This window comes from Oncorhynchus masou, unplaced genomic scaffold (assembly GCF_036934945.1).
Source record: "Oncorhynchus masou masou isolate Uvic2021 unplaced genomic scaffold, UVic_Omas_1.1 unplaced_scaffold_1455, whole genome shotgun sequence".
Taxonomy (NCBI): domain Eukaryota; kingdom Metazoa; phylum Chordata; class Actinopteri; order Salmoniformes; family Salmonidae; genus Oncorhynchus; species Oncorhynchus masou.
Window position 1 is genome coordinate 11,093 of NW_027004531.1, and position 20,416 is coordinate 31,508.

General features: G+C 42.3%; 1 protein-coding gene across 2 annotated transcripts in view; it reads left to right on the forward strand.

Moving 5' to 3' along the window:
• The first annotated feature begins 1,248 nt into the window (after positions 1-1,248).
• The window catches only part of LOC135530903 (fumarate hydratase, mitochondrial-like), a 53,652-nt gene continuing 34,484 nt past the window's right edge, over positions 1,249-20,416 (forward strand). Inside the window, exons 1-3 of one of the 2 annotated variants that reach the window (XM_064959074.1) lie at positions 1,249-1,426; positions 14,258-14,386; positions 14,676-14,786. In XM_064959074.1, the coding sequence (XP_064815146.1) occupies positions 1,319-1,426; positions 14,258-14,386; positions 14,676-14,786 (348 nt within the window). In that variant the 5' untranslated portion in view covers positions 1,249-1,318. Of the gene's footprint in view, positions 1,427-14,257; positions 14,387-14,675; positions 14,866-20,416 lie in introns of those variants that run through there. The other variant, XM_064959075.1, reaches the window with a different exon arrangement.

Here is a 20,416-nt window from a genome sequence, read left to right on the forward strand (position 1 = left end):
TTTTGCATCCAACTGCAGTGTCTTTGTGAGACACAGAGTAGGTGAACGGATGATCTCCGCATGTATGGTTCCCACCGTGAAGCATGGAGGAGGAGGTGTGATGGTGCTTCGCTGGTGATACTGAAGAGGCTATATTGTAGAGGCAGAAAATTGGTATTAAACCCATATGAACTGTATCTATAATAAAAAATCAAATCAAATCTAATTTTATTGGTCACATACAGATATTTAGCAGATGTTATTGCGGATGTAGCGAAATGCTTGTGTTTCTCGCTCCAACATTGTAGTAATATCTAACAATTCACAACAATACACATATCTAAAAGTAAAACAATGTAATTAAGAAATATTTAAATATTAGGAGGAGCAATGTCGGAGTGGCATTGACTAAAACAGTAGAATACAGTATATACATTTGAAATTAGTAACAGCATTCTTACATAGGTATTCCTCTTGTCCAGATGGGATAGGGCAGTGTGCAGTGTGGTGGCGATTGTATCGTCTGTGGATCTATTGGGGCAGTAAGCAAATTGAAGTGGGTCTAGGGTGACAGGTAAAGTAGAGGTGATATGATCCTTAACGAGCCTCTCAAAGCACTTAATGATGACAGAAGTGAGTGCTACTTTTACTGACGATATTTTAAGTTGTCTATAATTCCATTTCACAATTTCTAATGGATCACATGCCTTACTTTTATGTTCCTGCTCAAGTAAAAGCAGGACTGGTGGCAACTCTGAAAAACTGATCTGGGGACTCCTCTCAGGCGTCAACAAACAACACACAAAGGCTTAAAACAACTGAGCCTAAAAATCCTCATAGCATAAATTCAAGTTTAGACAATTAAATTGGTAGCTGCAGTGCTCACCTATCCCTCTGTGCCTATCAGTTATTAGAGATAGCATTTTAGGACTCAACATTCCATGATTTCTAGCCTGGAAAGCCGCTTGTGTCCGCTATTTACGCGGAGATCCGTTAAAAAGACATGTAAATAGCGCCCACTAGCGGCTATACAGGATACATGATCGCTTACACATTTGCATTTTCCCAACACTAGTTTAGACAAACCAAAAGGCCTAAAAATGTAATGACAAATACAGTAATATCAAACAACGTCACTTGTTTCAACGGCACGAAGACAGTCAAATGTAGTATAACATTTTTATATCGCTTTTGATTCGGTGTGCTGCTTTAAATGATACCCCCCCTCACGTGCACAAGAAATGTTGCAAATATATGTTTCCGCCCCCTAACACAGACGTGTAGTTGGCTCATGTTTAGTTCCGCCCTGGTCTGAAGGGACAGCTGAGTGAATAACGCAATGTATCTCTCTTTGAGAAACGTCCTGCGATTTAACTGCAACCTCCAGGCGTTGCCGAGGAGCCTTTCCAACACAAAGCACAGTCCTGCAGTCATCTCCTCCAGAATGGTACGTTTTGGGGTCTTCTCGGAGGTTACAGTCAGTTGTTAGTCCCATCGCAGGCCCTGCAAATGACCTTATTAGTTAGCCAAGCTAACTGGTTAGTTAGTGGTACTAGCTCAAATGAATAGTTAGCCATCTTGCTATCTAGCTTTACATGAATGTAGTAATGCTGTTTTTAGGACAACCGCAGTCTGTCAAACAAGAGAAACACAAGTATTCACAGCAATATTCTGGTAGCAAGCTTGTCATTTGGCTAATGTTATCTTGTCAGGCTGGCAGAAGGTCAAAGTCAGTTTACAACTATCTGCTAACTGGCTAACTTTCACTGCATAACTTACCAAGTAAACACGGAGTTCAAATTGTATTTGTCACTTGCGCCGAATACAACAGGTGTAGATTTGACCGTGGAACAATTATTTACGAGCCCTTAACCAACAATACAGAGTAAAAACGTAAGTACAATGTCTTAAATAAAAAAATAAAAAGCAAATAGTTAACGTTACTCAATAAAATAGCAATAACGAGGCTATACAAGGAGTGACTTAGCGAGTCAATGTGTAGAGGGGTACGAGGTAGTTGGTGAAAGTAGCCCCTAGGAATCTAACATGAAGGCTCACTTTTGGTGAACAGTCCCATCACAAGTCAGACTGTACAAGGCAGCCGCTACTCTTCCTCTGGTCCAGCAAAAATTAAGGCAGTAATATACATAATAATACCTTTAAAAAAAAATTAAAATAAATTTTTACAACAGATTTCACAATACATTGTGTGCCCTCCGGCCACTGCTCTACTACAACACAATCCAGGTGTGTGTGTGTGTGTGTGTGTGTGTGTGTGTGTGTCTAAAGTCCTCAATGTTCAATGAAGTGTATTTTTATCTGTTTCTTAAATCAGAGATTACTGCTTTTGTTAGTTACTTGATGTGGAATAGAGTTCCATGTAGTCATGGCTCTATGTAGTACTGTAGAATAGAGTTCCATGTAGTCATGGCTCTATGTAGTACTGTGGAATAGAGTTCCATGTGGTCGTGGCTCTATGTAGTACTGTAGAATAGAGTTCCATGTAGTCATGGCTCTATGTAGTACTGTGGAATAGAGTTCCATGTGGTCGTGGCTCTATGTAGTACTGTGGAATAGAGTTCCATGTGGTCGTGGCTCTATGTAGTACTGTGGAATAGAGTTCCATGTGGTCGTGGCTCTATGTAGTACTGTGGAATAGAGTTCCATGTGGTCGTGGCTCTATGTAGTACTGTGGAATAGAGTTCCATGTGGTCGTGGCTCTATGTAGTACTGTGGAATAGAGTTCCATGTGGTCGTGGCTCTATGTAGTACTGTGGAATAGAGTTCCATGTGGTCGTGGCTCTATGTAGTACTGTGGAATAGAGTTCCATGTGGTCGTGGCTCTATGTAGTACTGTGGAATAGAGTTCCATGTGGTCGTGGCTCTATGTAGTACTGTGGAATAGAGTTCCATGTGGTCGTGGCTCTATGTAGTACTGTGGAATAGAGTTCCATGTGGTCGTGGCTCTATGTAGTACTGTGGAATAGAGTTCCATGTGGTCGTGGCTCTATGTAGTACTGTGGAATAGAGTTCCATGTGGTCGTGGCTCTATGTAGTACTGTGGAATAGAGTTCCATGTGGTCGTGGCTCTATGTAGTACTGTGGAATAGAGTTCCATGTGGTCGTGGCTCTATGTAGTACTGTGGAATAGAGTTCCATGTGGTCGTGGCTCTATGTAGTACTGTGGAATAGAGTTCCATGTGGTCGTGGCTCTATGTAGTACTGTGGAATAGAGTTCCATGTGGTCGTGGCTCTATGTAGTACTGTGGAATAGAGTTCCATGTGGTCGTGGCTCTATGTAGTACTGTGGAATAGAGTTCCATGTGGTCGTGGCTCTATGTAGTACTGTGGAATAGAGTTCCATGTGGTCGTGGCTCTATGTAGTACTGTGGAATAGAGTTCCATGTGGTCGTGGCTCTATGTAGTACTGTGGAATAGAGTTCCATGTGGTCGTGGCTCTATGTAGTACTGTGGAATAGAGTTCCATGTGGTCGTGGCTCTATGTAGTACTGTGGAATAGAGTTCCATGTGGTCGTGGCTCTATGTAGTACTGTGGAATAGAGTTCCATGTGGTCGTGGCTCTATGTAGTACTGTGGAATAGAGTTCCATGTGGTCGTGGCTCTATGTAGTACTGTGGAATAGAGTTCCATGTGGTCGTGGCTCTATGTAGTACTGTGGAATAGAGTTCCATGTGGTCGTGGCTCTATGTAGTACTGTGGAATAGAGTTCCATGTGGTCGTGGCTCTATGTAGTACTGTGGAATAGAGTTCCATGTGGTCGTGGCTCTATGTAGTACTGTGGAATAGAGTTCCATGTGGTCGTGGCTCTATGTAGTACTGTGGAATAGAGTTCCATGTGGTCGTGGCTCTATGTAGTACTGTGGAATAGAGTTCCATGTGGTCGTGGCTCTATGTAGTACTGTGGAATAGAGTTCCATGTGGTCGTGGCTCTATGTAGTACTGTGGAATAGAGTTCCATGTGGTCGTGGCTCTATGTAGTACTGTGGAATAGAGTTCCATGTGGTCGTGGCTCTATGTAGTACTGTGGAATAGAGTTCCATGTGGTCGTGGCTCTATGTAGTACTGTGGAATAGAGTTCCATGTGGTCGTGGCTCTATGTAGTACTGTGGAATAGAGTTCCATGTGGTCGTGGCTCTATGTAGTACTGTGGAATAGAGTTCCATGTGGTCGTGGCTCTATGTAGTACTGTGGAATAGAGTTCCATGTGGTCGTGGCTCTATGTAGTACTGTGGAATAGAGTTCCATGTGGTCGTGGCTCTATGTAGTACTGTGGAATAGAGTTCCATGTGGTCGTGGCTCTATGTAGTACTGTGGAATAGAGTTCCATGTGGTCGTGGCTCTATGTAGTACTGTGGAATAGAGTTCCATGTGGTCGTGGCTCTATGTAGTACTGTGGAATAGAGTTCCATGTGGTCGTGGCTCTATGTAGTACTGTGGAATAGAGTTCCATGTGGTCGTGGCTCTATGTAGTACTGTGCCCCTCCCATAGTCTGTTCTGGACTTGGGGACTGTGAAGATTCATTCAAAACAACCATAAACATGGAGTTTATATTATCCATAGACGTATGAGCCCAAGCCGAAAGAAAAACCCTGAATTAAAAAGACGATAGTGCTGTTATACCGTACATAGCCTTCCACATATTACCAAGTGTAGAGAAACACAAAACAAAACTGATTTAAGATGTCTTTGGTACATTGATATGGCCTATACTCCAAAATTAAACATGAGCACTCGCCTTTGAGTATGGACTTTTATTATGCATAGTGGACTGGCTCTGCTCAGTGGTGTAAAGTACTTAAAGTAAAAATAGTATCTGTACTTTATTTTAATTATATTTTTTGACAACTTTTAATTTTACTCCACCACATTCCTATATAAAATAATGTCATTTTTACTCCTTACATTTTCCCTGACACCCAAAAGTACAGGACAAATAATAAAGAATAATAATTAAATAAGAAAATTGTGTCGTCTTAATATAAGGAATTAAAAATTATTTATACTTTTACTTTTGATGCTTAAGTACATTTTATAACCAAATAGTTTGACTCTTACTCATGTAGTATTTTACTGGGTGAGTCATATTTTCTTTTAATTTGACTCAAGTATGAGTAAAGTTTTACTCGAGTGGGCAGACTGCCTGTCAACTGTTTAGGGAAATATATTTTGTTTGCGAAAAACATCTTACTATCGATGCTACCGTACAGATTTCACTTGGTTTCCCAAGTGAAGCACCGGGTAGCTGACTGGAGGTCGGAGAGGCCCCCGTATACAGAGTTGGGATGTCTCCTGTCGGGCAGCGAGAGCTCCTCAAACAGTGGTTGATGCGTGGAGGGAAATGAGATTTATAAATATATATTTATATCTCAAAGCACATGCTCTGTTTCTAAAACCAAAGTAGCCTACGAAACGGACGGGCGGGAATGAGCACAGCCTCCATTCGCTATTCCAGTGTCTACAGATTACATGTCTTAGCCCCTGCAGCTGTTCCTGCACATTACGTAGTGGGCCACTCTAAATCTAAACTCATTATACATATTAGTGAAGACCACATTAAATTGACAGTATGTCTGTTGGGTGAAAATGTCATCACTCGATGAGAAAACAGCTGCAAGCTGTTTTTCTGCTACTTTCTTAAATCATCCAACGCCTATATTTGCACCATGCAGCCCATGTATGTTGTGATTTCTAAGGTTTGTATCATTCACAACTAAAGTTGCCAAATAACTCGTGTCTTTTATGCTCAACATAGCCTCTTCATATGCACACTCGCTCCACAATGGGGAAAAGATAATTTCTGTTTTATTCAGGTAAATTAAATTCTTCACTATAAAATAATGTCACAGGATTGTTAAGCATAAATGTCAGCTATGTTGCATAAATGTTGTCAGCTAAATGATTAAGTCTACAGCCCTATATCATGGAATATAGCCAGATAACATACAGTATCTAGTCAGCTAAATGAACTAGTCTATAGCCAGATAACATACAGTATCTAGTCAGATAAATGAACTAGTCTATAGCCAGATAACATACAGTATCTAGTCAGATAAATGAACTAGTCTACAGTCTATAGTCAGATAACATACAGTATCTAGTCAGATAAATGAACTAGTCTACAGTCTATAGTCAGATAACATACAGTATCTAGTCTGATAAATGAACTAGTCTATAACCAGATAACATACAGTATCTAGTCTGATAAATGAACTAGTCTATAGCCAGATAACATACAGTATCTAGTCTGATAAATGAACTAGTCTACAGTCTATAGCCAGATAACATACAGTATCTAGTCTAATAAATGAACTAGTCTATAGTCTATAGCCAGATAACATACAGTCTCTAGTCTGATAAATGAACTAGTCTACAGCCAGATAACATACAGTATCTAATCTGATAAATGAACTAGTCTATAGTCTATAGCCAGATAACATACAGTCTCTAGTCTGATAAATGAACTAGTCTACAGCCAGATAACATACAGTATCTAGTCTGCTAAATGAACTAGTCTACAGTCAGATAACATACAGTATCTAGTCTGATAAATGAACTAGTCTATAGTCAGATAACATACAGTATCTAGTCTAATAAATGAACTAGTCTACAGTCTATAGCCAGATAACATACAGTATCTAGTCTAATAAATGAACTAGTCTACAGCCCGATATCATGGAACATAGTCAGATAACATACAGTATCTAGTCTGATAAATGAACTAGTCTATAGTCAGATAACATACAGTATCTAATCTGATAAATGAACTAGTCTATAGCCAGATAACATACAGTATCTAATCTGATAAATGAACTAGTCTATAGTCAGATAACATACAGTATCTAGTCTGATAAATGAACTAGTCTATAGTCAGATAACATACAGTATCTAGTCTGCTAAATGAACTAGTCTATAGCCAGATAACATACAGTATCTAGTCTGATAAATGAACTAGTCTATAGCCAGATAACATACAGTATCTAATCTGATAAATGAACTAGTCTACAGTCTATAGCCAGATAACATACAGTATCTAGTCTGATAAATGAACTAGTCTATAGCCAGATAACATACAGTATCTAGTCTGATAAATGAACTAGTCTATAGCCAGATAACATACAGTATCTAATCTGATAAATGAACTAGTCTATAGCCAGATAACATACAGTATCTAATCTGATAAATGAACTAGTCTATAGTCAGATAACATACAGTATCTAGTCAGATAAATGAACTAGTCTACAGCCAGATAACATACAGTATCTAGTCTGATAAATGAACTAGTCTATAGCCAGATAACATACAGTATCTAGTCAGATAAATGAACTAGTCTACAGCCAGATAACATACAGTATCTAATCTGATAAATGAACTAGTCTACAGCCAGATAACATACAGTATCTAGTCAGATAAATGAACTAGTCTACAGCCAGATAACATACAGTATCTAGTCTGATAAATGAACTAGTCTATAGCCAGATAACATACAGTATCTAGTCAGATAAATGAACTAGTCTACAGCCAGATAACATACAGTATCTAATCTGATAAATGAACTAGCCTATAGCCAGATAACATACAGTCTATAGCCAGATAACATACAGTATCTAATCTGATAAATGAACTAGCCTACAGCCAGATAACATACAGTATCTAGTCAGATAAATGAACTAGTCTACAGCCAGATAACATACAGTATCTAATCTGATAAATGAACTAGTCTATAGCCAGATAACATACAGTATCTAGTCTGATAAATGAACTAGCCTATAGCCAGATAACATACAGTATCTAGTCTGATAAATGAACTAGTCTACAGTCTATAGCCAGATAACATACAGTATCTAGTCTGATAAATGAACTAGTCTACAGTCTATAGCCAGATAACATACAGTATCTAATCTGATAAATGAACTAGCCTACAGCCAGATAACATACAGTATCTAGTCTGCTAAATGAACTAGTCTACAGTCTATAGCCAGATAACATACAGTATCTAGTCTGATAAATGAACTAGTCTATAGCCAGATAACACACAGTATCTAGTCTGATAAATGAACTAGTCTACAGCCCGATATCATGGAACATAGTCAGATAACATACAGTATCTAGTCTGATAAATGAACTAGTCTATAGTCAGATAACATACAGTATCTAGTCTAATAAATGAACTAGTCTATAGCCAGATAACATACAGTATCTAATCTGATAACATACAGTATCTAGTCTGATAAATGAACTAGTCTATAGCCAGATAACATACAGTATCTAGTCTGATAACATACAGTATCTAGTCTGATAAATGAACTAGTCTATAGCCAGATAACATACAGTATCTAGTCAGATAAATGAACTAGTCTATAGTCAGATAACATACAGTATCTAATCTGATAAATGAACTAGTCTATAGCCAGATAACATACAGTATCTAATCTGATAAATGAACTAGTCTACAGTCTATAGCCAGATAACATACAGTATCTAGTCAGATAAATGAACTAGTCTATAGTCAGATAACATACAGTATCTAGTCTGATAAATGAACTAGTCTATAGCCAGATAACATACAGTATCTAGTCTGCTAAATGAACTAGTCTATAGTCAGATAACATACAGTATCTAGTCTGATAAATGAACTAGTCTATAGCCAGATAACATACAGTATCTAATCTGATAAATGAACTAGTCTATAGTCAGATAACATACAGTATCTAGTCTGATAAATGAACTAGTCTATAGCCAGATAACATACAGTATCTAGTCTGCTAAATGAACTAGTCTATAGTCAGATAACATACAGTATCTAGTCTGATAAATGAACTAGTCTATAGCCAGATAACATACAGTATCTAATCTGATAAATGAACTAGTCTATAGTCAGATAACATACAGTATCTAGTCTGATAAATGAACTAGTCTACAGTCTATAGCCAGATAACATACAGTATCTAGTCTAATAAATGAACTAGTCTATAGCCAGATAACATACAGTATCTAATCTGATAAATGAACTAGTCTATAGCCAGATAACATACAGTATCTAATCTGATAAATGAACTAGTCTATAGCCAGATAACATACAGTATCTAATCTGATAAATGAACTAGTCTATAGTCAGATAACATACAGTATCTAGTCTGATAAATGAACTAGTCTACAGTCTATAGCCAGATAACATACAGTATCTAATCTGATAAATGAACTAGTCTACAGCCCGATATCATGGAACATAGTCAGATAACATACAGTAGCCCAACTCATATTCTGTAGTTCTGAAATACATTTTCTTCATATCATAATGACCAAAATATGTAATGGCTATGTTGTGATGGTGTATATTACATTGAATTATTCAACTTAAAAAAAACTGTAGATGTTTCAAAGGCATCAGTGGCTTGTATGGAGATGCTCAACATTTGATTTAACGATTAATAACCTGCTGCCTTAATGTCATGACCTCCACAGCCCTAGAGGTTCATTAATAACCTGCTGCCTTAATGTCATGACCTCCACAGCCCTAGAGGTTCATTAATAACCTGCTGCCTTAATGTCATGACCTCCACAGCCCTAGAGGTTCATTAATAACCTGCTGTCTTAATGTCGTGACCTCCACAGCCCTAGAGGTTCATTAATAACCTGCTGCCTTAATGTCGTGACCTCCACAGCCCTAGAGGTATAACCCGCTGCCTTAATGTCATGACCTCCACAGCCCTAGAGGTTCATTAATAACCTGCTGTCTTAATGTCATGACCTCCACAGCCCTAGAGGTTCATTAATAACCTGCTGCCTTAATGTCATGACCTCCACAGCCCTAGAGGTTCATTAATAACCTGCTGCCTTAATGTCATGACCTCCACAGCCCTAGAGGTTCATTAATAACCTGCTGCCTTAATGTCGTGACCTCCACAGCCCTAGAGGTTCATTAATAACCTGCTGCCTTAATGTCATGACCTCCACAGCCCTAGAGGTTCATTAATAACCTGCTGCCTTAATGTCGTGACCTCCACAGCCCTAGAGGTTCATTAATAACCTGCTGCCTTAATGTCATGACCTCCACAGCCCTAGAGGTTCATTAATAACCTGCTGCCTTAATGTCGTGACCTCCACAGCCCTAGAGGTTCATTAATAACCTGCTGCCTTAATGTCGTGACCTCCACAGCCCTAGAGGTTCATTAATAACCTGCTGCCTTAATGTCGTGACCTCCACAGCCCTAGAGGTTCATTAATAACCTGCTGCCTTAATGTCATGACCTCCACAGCCCTAGAGGTTCATTAATAACCTGCTGCCTTAATGTCGTGACCTCCACAGCCCTAGAGGTTCATTAATAACCTGCTGCCTTAATGTCGTGACCTCCACAGCCCTAGAGGTTCATTAATAACCTGCTGCCTTAATGTCATGACCTCCACAGCCCTAGAGGTTCATTAATAACCTGCTGCCTTAATGTCGTGACCTCCACAGCCCTAGAGGTTCATTAATAACCTGCTGCCTTAATGTCGTGACCTCCACAGCCCTAGAGGTTCATTAATAACCTGCTGTCTTAATGTCATGACCTCCACAGCCCTAGAGGTTCATTAATAACCTGCTGCCTTAATGTCATGACCTCCACAGCCCTAGAGGTTCATTAATAACCTGCTGCCTTAATGTCATGACCTCCACAGCCCTAGAGGTTCATTAATAACCTGCTGCCTTAATGTCGTGACCTCCACAGCCCTAGAGGTTCATTAATAACCTGCTGCCTTAATGTCGTGACCTCCACAGCCCTAGAGGTTCATTAATAACCTGCTGCCTTAATGTCATGACCTCCACAGCCCTAGAGGTTCATTAATAACCTGCTGTCTTAATGTCATGACCTCCACAGCCCTAGAGGTTCATTAATAACCTGCTGCCTTAATGTCATGACCTCCACAGCCCTAGAGGTTCATTAATAACCTGCTGCCTTAATGTCATGACCTCCACAGCCCTAGAGGTTCATTAATAACCTGCTGCCTTAATGTCATGACCTCCACAGCCCTAGAGGTTCATTAATAACCTGCTGCCTTAATGTCATGACCTCCACAGCCCTAGAGGTTCATTAATAACCTGCTGCCTTAATGTCATGACCTCCACAGCCCTAGAGGTTCATTAATAACCTGCTGTCTTAATGTCATGACCTCCACAGCCCTAGAGGTTCATTAATAACCTGCTGCCTTAATGTCATGACCTCCACAGCCCTAGAGGTTATTAATAACCTGCTGCCTTAATGTCATGACCTCCACAGCCCTAGAGGTTCATTAATAACCTGCTGCCTTAATGTCATGACCTCCACAGCCCTAGAGGTTCATTAATAACCTGCTGCCTTAATGTCATGACCTCCACAGCCCTAGAGGTTCATTAATAACCTGCTGTCTTAATGTCATGACCTCCACAGCCCTAGAGGTTCATTAATAACCTGCTGTCTTAATGTCATGACCTCCACAGCCCTAGAGGTTCATTAATAACCTGCTGTCTTAATGTCATGACCTCCACAGCCCTAGAGGTTCATTAATAACCTGCTGTCTTAATGTCATGACCTCCACAGCCCTAGAGGTTCATTAATAACCTGCTGCCTTAATGTCATGACCTCCACAGCCCTAGAGGTTATTAATAACCTGCTGCCTTAATATCATGACCTCCACAGCCCTAGAGGTTCATTAATAACCTGCTGCCTTAATGTCATGACCTCCACAGCCCTAGAGGTTCATTAATAACCTGCTGCCTTAATGTCATGACCTCCACAGCCCTAGAGGTTCATTAATAACCTGCTGTCTTAATGTCATGACCTCCACAGCCCTAGAGGTTCATTAATAACCTGCTGCCTTAATGTCATGACCTCCACAGCCCTAGAGGTTCATTAATAACCTGCTGCCTTAATGTCATGACCTCCACAGCCCTAGAGGTTCATTAATAACCCGCTGCCTTAATGTCATGACCTCCACAGCCCTAGAGGTTCATTAATAACCTGCTGCCTTAATGTCATGACCTCCACAGCCCTAGAGGTTCATTAATAACCTGCTGCCTTAATGTCATGACCTCCACAGCCCTAGAGGTTCATTAATAACCTGCTGCCTTAATGTCGTGACCTCCACAGCCCTAGAGGTTCATTAATAACCTGCTGCCTTAATGTCGTGACCTCCACAGCCCTAGAGGTTCATTAATAACCTGCTGCCTTAATGTCGTGACCTCCACAGCCCTAGAGGTTCATTAATAACCTGCTGTCTTAATGTCGTGACCTCCACAGCCCTAGAGGTTCATTAATAACCTGCTGCCTTAATGTCGTGACCTCCACAGCCCTAGAGGTTCATTAATAACCTGCTGCCTTAATGTCATGACCTCCACAGCCCTAGAGGTTCATTAATACACTGCTGTCTTAATGTCATGACCTCCACAGCCCTAGAGGTTCATTAATAACCTGCTGCCTTAATGTCATGACCTCCACAGCCCTAGAGGTTCATTAATAACCTGCTGCCTTAATGTCATGACCTCCACAGCCCTAGAGGTTCATTAATAACCTGCTGCCTTAATGTCATGACCTCCACAGCCCTAGAGGTTCATTAATAACCTGCTGCCTTAATGTCGTGACCTCCACAGCCCTAGAGGTTCATTAATAACCTGCTGCCTTAATGTCATGACCTCCACAGCCCTAGAGGTTCATTAATAACCTGCTGCCTTAATGTCATGACCTCCACAGCCCTAGAGGTTCATTAATAACCTGCTGCCTTAATGTCATGACCTCCACAGCCCTAGAGGTTCATTAATAACCTGCTCCTTAATGTCGTGACCTCCACAGCCCTAGAGGTTCATTAATAACCTGCTGTCTTAATGTCGTGACCTCCACAGCCCAAGAGGTTCATTAATAACCTGCTGCCTTAATGTCATGACCTCCACAGCCCTAGAGGTTCATTAATAACCTGCTGCCTTAATGTCATGACCTCCACAGCCCTAGAGGTTCATTAATAACCTGCTGCCTTAATGTCATGACCTCCACAGCCCTAGAGGTTCATTAATAACCTGCTGCCTTAATGTCATGACCTCCACAGCCCTAGAGGTTCATTAATAACCTGCTGCCTTAATGTCATGACCTCCACAGCCCTAGAGGTTCATTAATAACCTGCTGCCTTAATGTCATGACCTCCACAGCGCTAGAGGTTCATTAATAACCTGCTGCCTTAATGTCGTGACCTCCACAGCGCTAGAGGTTCATTAATAACCTGCTGCCTTAATGTCATGACCTCCACAGCGCTAGAGGTTCATTAATAACCTGCTGCCTTAATGTCATGACCTCCACAGCCCTAGAGGTTCATTAATAACCTGCTGCCTTAATGTCGTGACCTCCACAGCCCTAGAGGTTCATTAATAACCTGCTGCCTTAATGTCATGACCTCCACAGCCCTAGAGGTTCATTAATAACCTGCTGTCTTAATGTCATGACCTCCACAGCCCTAGAGGTTCATTAATAACCTGCTGCCTTAATGTCATGACCTCCACAGCCCTAGAGGTTCATTAATAACCTGCTGTCTTAATGTCATGACCTCCACAGCCCTAGAGGTTCATTAATAACCTGCTGCCTTAATGTCGTGACCTCCACAGCCCTAGAGGTTCATTAATAACCTGCTGCCTTAATGTCATGACCTCCACAGCCCTAGAGGTTCATTAATAACCTGCTGCCTTAATGTCATGACCTCCACAGCCCTAGAGGTTCATTAATAACCTGCTGTCTTAATGTCATGACCTCCACAGCCCTAGAGGTTCATTAATAACCTGCTGCCTTAATGTCGTGACCTCCACAGCCCTAGAGGTTCATTAATAACCTGCTGCCTTAATGTCATGACCTCCACAGCGCTAGAGGTTCATTAATAACCTGCTGCCTTAATGTCATGACTTCCACAGCCCTAGAGGTTCATTAATAAACTGTCTACTCTCAACTCCGTGGAGGAGTCGAGGTACTTGGCAAACTGCATACCAACACTACCGCTGGCACAGAGCAAATGGCTGCGTAGTGATTTGTTTACCTACAATTAGCTAGGAGTTCTGTATCTAAACACCTGATAGGTCAGCCAGAGAAACAACCGTTCTGTTGTTCAGATTTTATCTTTCAAATGTCAACAAAACAAGTCTATAGCTAGCTACTACTTTTTGTTGTTGTTGTTGTTGAGACTATGCCTCTCTAACCAAATAACCATATAGTAACCCAGAATAACTTTTCATCTTTGCTATTTGACTGTGTCAATGTTGTTGTTCAGTCTTCAGAGTACAGAATTGAGGCAGACACCTTCGGGGAGCTGAAGGTTCCCGTTGACAAGTACTATGGTGCTCAGACTGTCAGATCCACCATGAACTTCAAGATCGGAGGACCGTCGGAGAGAATGCCAGTAAGTTCAGACTAGGTGCCACTTCCATCTATCAAGGTGTAGCTTGAGCCCTGCGACATGGCTGTGGATCCCTGTGGCTGTAGGTCACCCGTCCCACCATGTCTCGGGGGATCATTGTAGCTAGCTCTCGCTACAAATTGGACACACATCCTTGCAACAATTTCCTGTCCTATTTCCCCCCAGATTCAGATCAGACTAAAGGTTACTTCCTGTATCCGGCGTATCGTAGTGTATCAGTGAAATCATCGTAGCGCCACACGTCCTCACTACTGTCTTTGGTGTCCAACAGATCCAGGTGATCAAAGCCTTTGGGATTCTGAAGAGGGCTGCTGCAGAGGTCAACAAGGACTACGGACTGGACCCGAGGCTGGCCGATGCCATCGTGCAGGCTGCTGATGAGGTGCCTGATACAGGGGGAACAGCCACACCACTACAGGAGAGGGTCGCATGACTGTCAACGTTGTGACAGATTAGACTGGGTACCTGTCTACTAACACAGATTAGACAGATCAGCCTGGGTACCTATCTACTAACACAGATTAGACAGATCAGCCTGGGTACCTGTCTAGTTCTAACACAGATTAGACAGATCAGCCTGGGTACCTGTCTACTAACACAGATTAGACAGATCAGCCTGGGTTCCTGTCTACTAACACAGATTAGACAGATCAGCCTGGGTACCTGTCTACTAACACAGATTAGACAGATCAGCCTGGGTACCTGTCTACTAACACAGATTAGACAGATCAGCCTGAGTACCAGTCTACTAACACAGATTAGACAGATCAGCCTGGGTACCTGTCTACTAACACAGATTAGACAGATCAGCCTGGGTACCTGTCTACTAACACAGATTAGACAGATCAGCCTGGGTACCTGTCTAGTTCTAACACAGATTAGACAGATCAGCCTGGGTACCTGTCTAGTTCTAACACAGATTAGACAGATCAGCCTGGGTACCTGTCTACTAACACAGATTAGACAGATCAGCCTGGGTACCTGTCTACTAACACAGATTAGACAGATCGGCCTGGGTACCTGTCTACTAACACAGATTAGACAGATCAGGCCGGCTACCTGTCTACTAACACAGATTAGACTGATCAGCCTGGGTACCTGTCTAGTTCTAACACAGATTAGACAGATCAGCCTGGGTACCTGTCTACTAACACAGATTAGACAGATCAGCCTGGGTACCTGTCTACTAACACAGATTAGACTGATCAGCCTGGGTACCTGTCTAGTTCTAACACAGATTAGACAGATCAGCCTGGGTACCTGTCTACTAACACAGATTAGACAGATCAGCCTGGGTACCTGTCTAGTTCTAACACAGATTAGACAGATCAGCCTGGGTACCTGTCTACTAACACAGATTAGACAGATCAGCCTGGGTTCCAGTCTACTAACACAGATTAGACAGATCAGCCTGGGTACCTGTCTTCTAACACAGATTAGACAGATCAGCCTGGGTACCTGTCTAGTTCTAACACAGATTAGACAGATCAGCCTGGGTACCTGCCTACTAACACAGATTAGACAGATCAGCCTGGGTACCTGTCTACTAACACAGATTAGACAGATCAGCCTGGGTTCCAGTCTTCTAACACAGATTAGACAGATCAGCCTGGGTACCAGTCTAGTTCTAACACAGATTAGACAGATCAGCCTGGGTACCTGTCTACTAACACAGATTAGACTGATCAGCCTGGGTACCTGTCTACTAACACAGATTAGACAGATCAGCCTGGGTACCAGTCTAGTTCTAACACAGATTAGACAGATCAGCCTGGGTACCTGTCTAGTTCTAACACAGATTAGACAGATCAGCCTGGGTACCAGTCTACTAACACAGATTAGACAGATCAGCCTGGGTACCTGTCTACTAACACAGATTAGACAGATCAGCCTGGGTACCTGTCTACTAACACAGATTAGACAGATCAGCCTGGGTACCAGTCTAGTTCTAACAGAGATTAGACAGATCAGCCTGGGTACCTGTCTACTAACACAGATTAGACAGATCAGGCCGGCTACCAGTCTAGTTCTAACACAGATTAGACAGATCAACCTGGGTACCAGTCTAGTTCTAACACAGATTAGACAGATCAGCCTGGGTACCTATCTACTAACACAGATTAGACAGATCAGCCTGGGTACCTGTCTAGTTCTAACACAGATTAGACAGATCAGCCTGGGTACCTGTCTAGTTCTAACACAGATTAGACAGATCAGCCTGGGTACCTGTCTACTAACACAGATTAGACTGATCAGCCTGGGTACCTGTCTAGTTCTAACACAGATTAGACTGATCAGCCTGGGTGCCTGTCTACTAACACAGATTAGACAGATCAGCCTGGGTACCTGTCTACTAACACAGATTAGACAGATCAGCCTGGGTACCTGTCTACTAACACAGATTAGACAGATCAGCCTGGGTACCTGTCTAGTTCTAACACAGATTAGACAGATCAGCCTGGGTACCTGTCTACTAACACAGATTAGACAGATCAGCCTGGGTACCTGTCTAGTTCTAACACAGATTAGACAGATCAGCCTGGGTACCAGTCTAGTTCTAACACAGATTAGACAGATCAGCCTGGGTACCTGTCTACTAACACAGATTAGACAGATCAGCCTGGGTACCTGTCTAGTTCTAACACAGATTAGACAGATCAGCCTGGGTACCTGTCTACTAACACAGATTAGACAGATCAGCCTGGGTACCTGTCTACTAACACAGATTAGACAGATCAGCCTGGGTACCTGTCTAGTTCTAACACAGATTAGACAGATCAGCCTGGGTACCTGTCTACTAACACAGATTAGACAGATCAGCCTGGGTACCAGTCTAGTTCTAACACAGATTAGACAGATCAGCCTGGGTACCTGTCTACTAACACAGATTAGACAGATCAGCCTGGGTACCTGTCTAGTTCTAACACAGATTAGACAGATCAGCCTGGGTACCAGTCTAGTTCTAACACAGATTAGACAGATCAGCCTGGGTACCTGTCTAGTTCTAACACAGATTAGACAGATCAGCCTGGGTACCTGTCTAGTTCTAACACAGATTAGACAGATCAGCCTGGGTACCTGTCTAGTTCTAACACAGATTAGACAGATCAGCCTGGGTACCTGTCTACTAACACAGATTAGACAGATCAGCCTGGGTACCTGTCTAGTTCTAACACAGATTAGACAGATCAGCCTGGGTACCTGTCTACTAACACAGATTAGACAGATCAGCCTGGGTACCTGTCTAGTTCTAACACAGATTAGACAGATCAGCCTGGGTACCTGTCTACTAACACAGATTAGACAGATCAGCCTGGGTACCTGTCTACTAATACAGATTAGACAGATCAGCCTGGGTACCTGTCTACTAATACAGATTAGACAGATCAGCCTGGGTACCTGTCTAGTTCTAACACAGATTAGACAGATCAGCCTGGGTACCAGTCTAGTTCTAACACAGATTAGACAGATCAGCCTGGGTACCTGTCTAGTTCTAACACAGATTAGACAGATCAGCCTGGGTACCTGTCTACGAACACAGATTAGACAGATCAGCCTGGGTACCTGTCTACTAACACAGATTAGACAGATCAGCCTGGGTACCAGTCTAGTTCTAACACAGATTAGACAGATCAGCCTGGGTACCTGTCTACTAATACAGATTAGACAGATCAGCCTGGGTACCTGTCTACTAACACAGATTAGACAGATCAGCCTGGGTACCTGTCTAGTTCTAACACAGATTAGACAGATCAGCCTGGGTACCTGTCTACGAACACAGATTAGACAGATCAGCCTGGGTACCTGTCTAGTTCTAACACAGATTAGACAGATCAGCCTGGGTACCAGTCTAGTTCTAACACAGATTAGACAGATCAGCCTGGGTACCTGTCTAGTTCTAACACAGATTAGACAGATCAGCCTGGGTACCTGTCTACGAACACAGATTAGACAGATCAGCCTGGGTACCTGTCTAGTTCTAACACAGATTAGACAGATCAGCCTGGGTACCTGTCTAGTTCTAACACAGATTAGACAGATCAGCCTGGGTACCTGTCTACTAACACAGATTAGACAGATCAACCTGGGTACCTGTCTAGTTCTAACACAGATTAGACAGATCAGCCTGGGTACCTGTCTACTAACACAGATTAGACAGATCAGCCTGGGTACCTGTCTAGTTCTAACACAGATTAGACAGATCAGCCTGGGTACCTGTCTACTAACACAGATTAGACAGATCAGCCTGGGTACCTGTCTAGTTCTAACACAGATTAGACAGATCAGCCTGGGTACCTGTCTACTAACACAGATTAGACAGATCAGCCTGGGTACCTGTCTACTAATACAGATTAGACAGATCAGCCTGGGTACCTGTCTACTAATACAGATTAGACAGATCAGCCTGGGTACCTGTCTAGTTCTAACACAGATTAGACAGATCAGCCTGGGTACCTGTCTAGTTCTAACACAGATTAGACAGATCAGCCTGGGTACCTGTCTAGTTCTAACACAGATTAGACAGATCAGCCTGGATACCTGTCTACGAACACAGATTAGACAGATCAGCCTGGGTACCTGTCTAGTTCTAACACAGATTAGACAGATCAGCCTGGGTACCTGTCTAGTTCTAACACAGATTAGACAGATCAGCCTGGGTACCTGTCTACTAACACAGATTAGACAGATCAACCTGGGTACCTGTCTAGTTCTAACACAGATTAGACAGATCAGCCTGGGTACCTGTCTACTAACACAGATTAGACAGATCAGCCTGGGTACCTGTCTAGTTCTAACACAGATTAGACAGATCAGCCTGGGTACCAGTCTAGTTCTAACACAGATTAGACAGATCAGCCTGGGTACCTGTCTACTAACACAGATTAGACAGATCAGCCTGGGTACCTGTCTACTAACACAGATTAGACAGATCAGCCTGGGTACCAGTCTAGTTCTAACACAGATTAGACAGATCAGCCTGGGTACCTGTCTACTAATACAGATTAGACAGATCAGCCTGGGTACCTGTCTACTAACACAGATTAGACAGATCAGCCTGGGTACCTGTCTAGTTCTAACACAGATTAGACAGATCAGCCTGGGTACCTGTCTAGTTCTAACACAGATTAGACAGATCAGCCTGGGTACCTGTCTACTAATACAGATTAGACAGATCAGCCTGGGTACCTGTCTACTAACACAGATTAGACAGATCAGCCTGGGTACCTGTCTAGTTCTAACACAGATTAGACAGATCAGCCTGGGTACCTGTCTACTAACACAGATTAGACAAATCAGCCTGAGTACCTGTCTACGAACACAGATTAGACAGATCAGCCTGGGTACCTGTCTACTAACACAGATTAGACAGATCAGCCTGGGTACCTGTCTAGTTCTAACACAGATTAGACAGATCAGCCTGGGTACCTGTCTACTAACACAGATTAGACAGATCAGCCTGGGTACCTGTCTACTAACACAGATTAGACAGATCAGCCTGGGTACCTGTCTACTAACACAGATTAGACAGATCAGCCTGGGTACCTGTCTAGTTCTAACACAGATTAGACAGATCAGCCTGGGTACCTGTCTACGAACACAGATTAGACAGATCAGCTTGGGTACCTGTCTACTAACACAGATTAGACAGATCAGCCTGGGTACCTGTCTAGTTCTAACACAGATTAGACAGATCAGCCTGGGTACCTGTCTAGTTCTAACACAGATTAGACAGATCAGCCTGGGTACCAGTCTAGTTCTAACACAGATTAGACAGATCAGCCTGGGTACCTGTCTAGTTCTAACACAGATTAGACAGATCAGCCTGGGTACCAGTCTAGTTCTAACACAGATTAGACAGATCAGCCTGGGTACCTGTCTAGTTCTAACACAGATTAGACAGATCAGCCTGGGTACCTGTCTAGTTCTAACACAGATTAGACAGATCAGCCTGGGTACCTGTCTAGTTCTAACACAGATTAGACAGATCAGCCTGGGTACCTGTCTACTAAC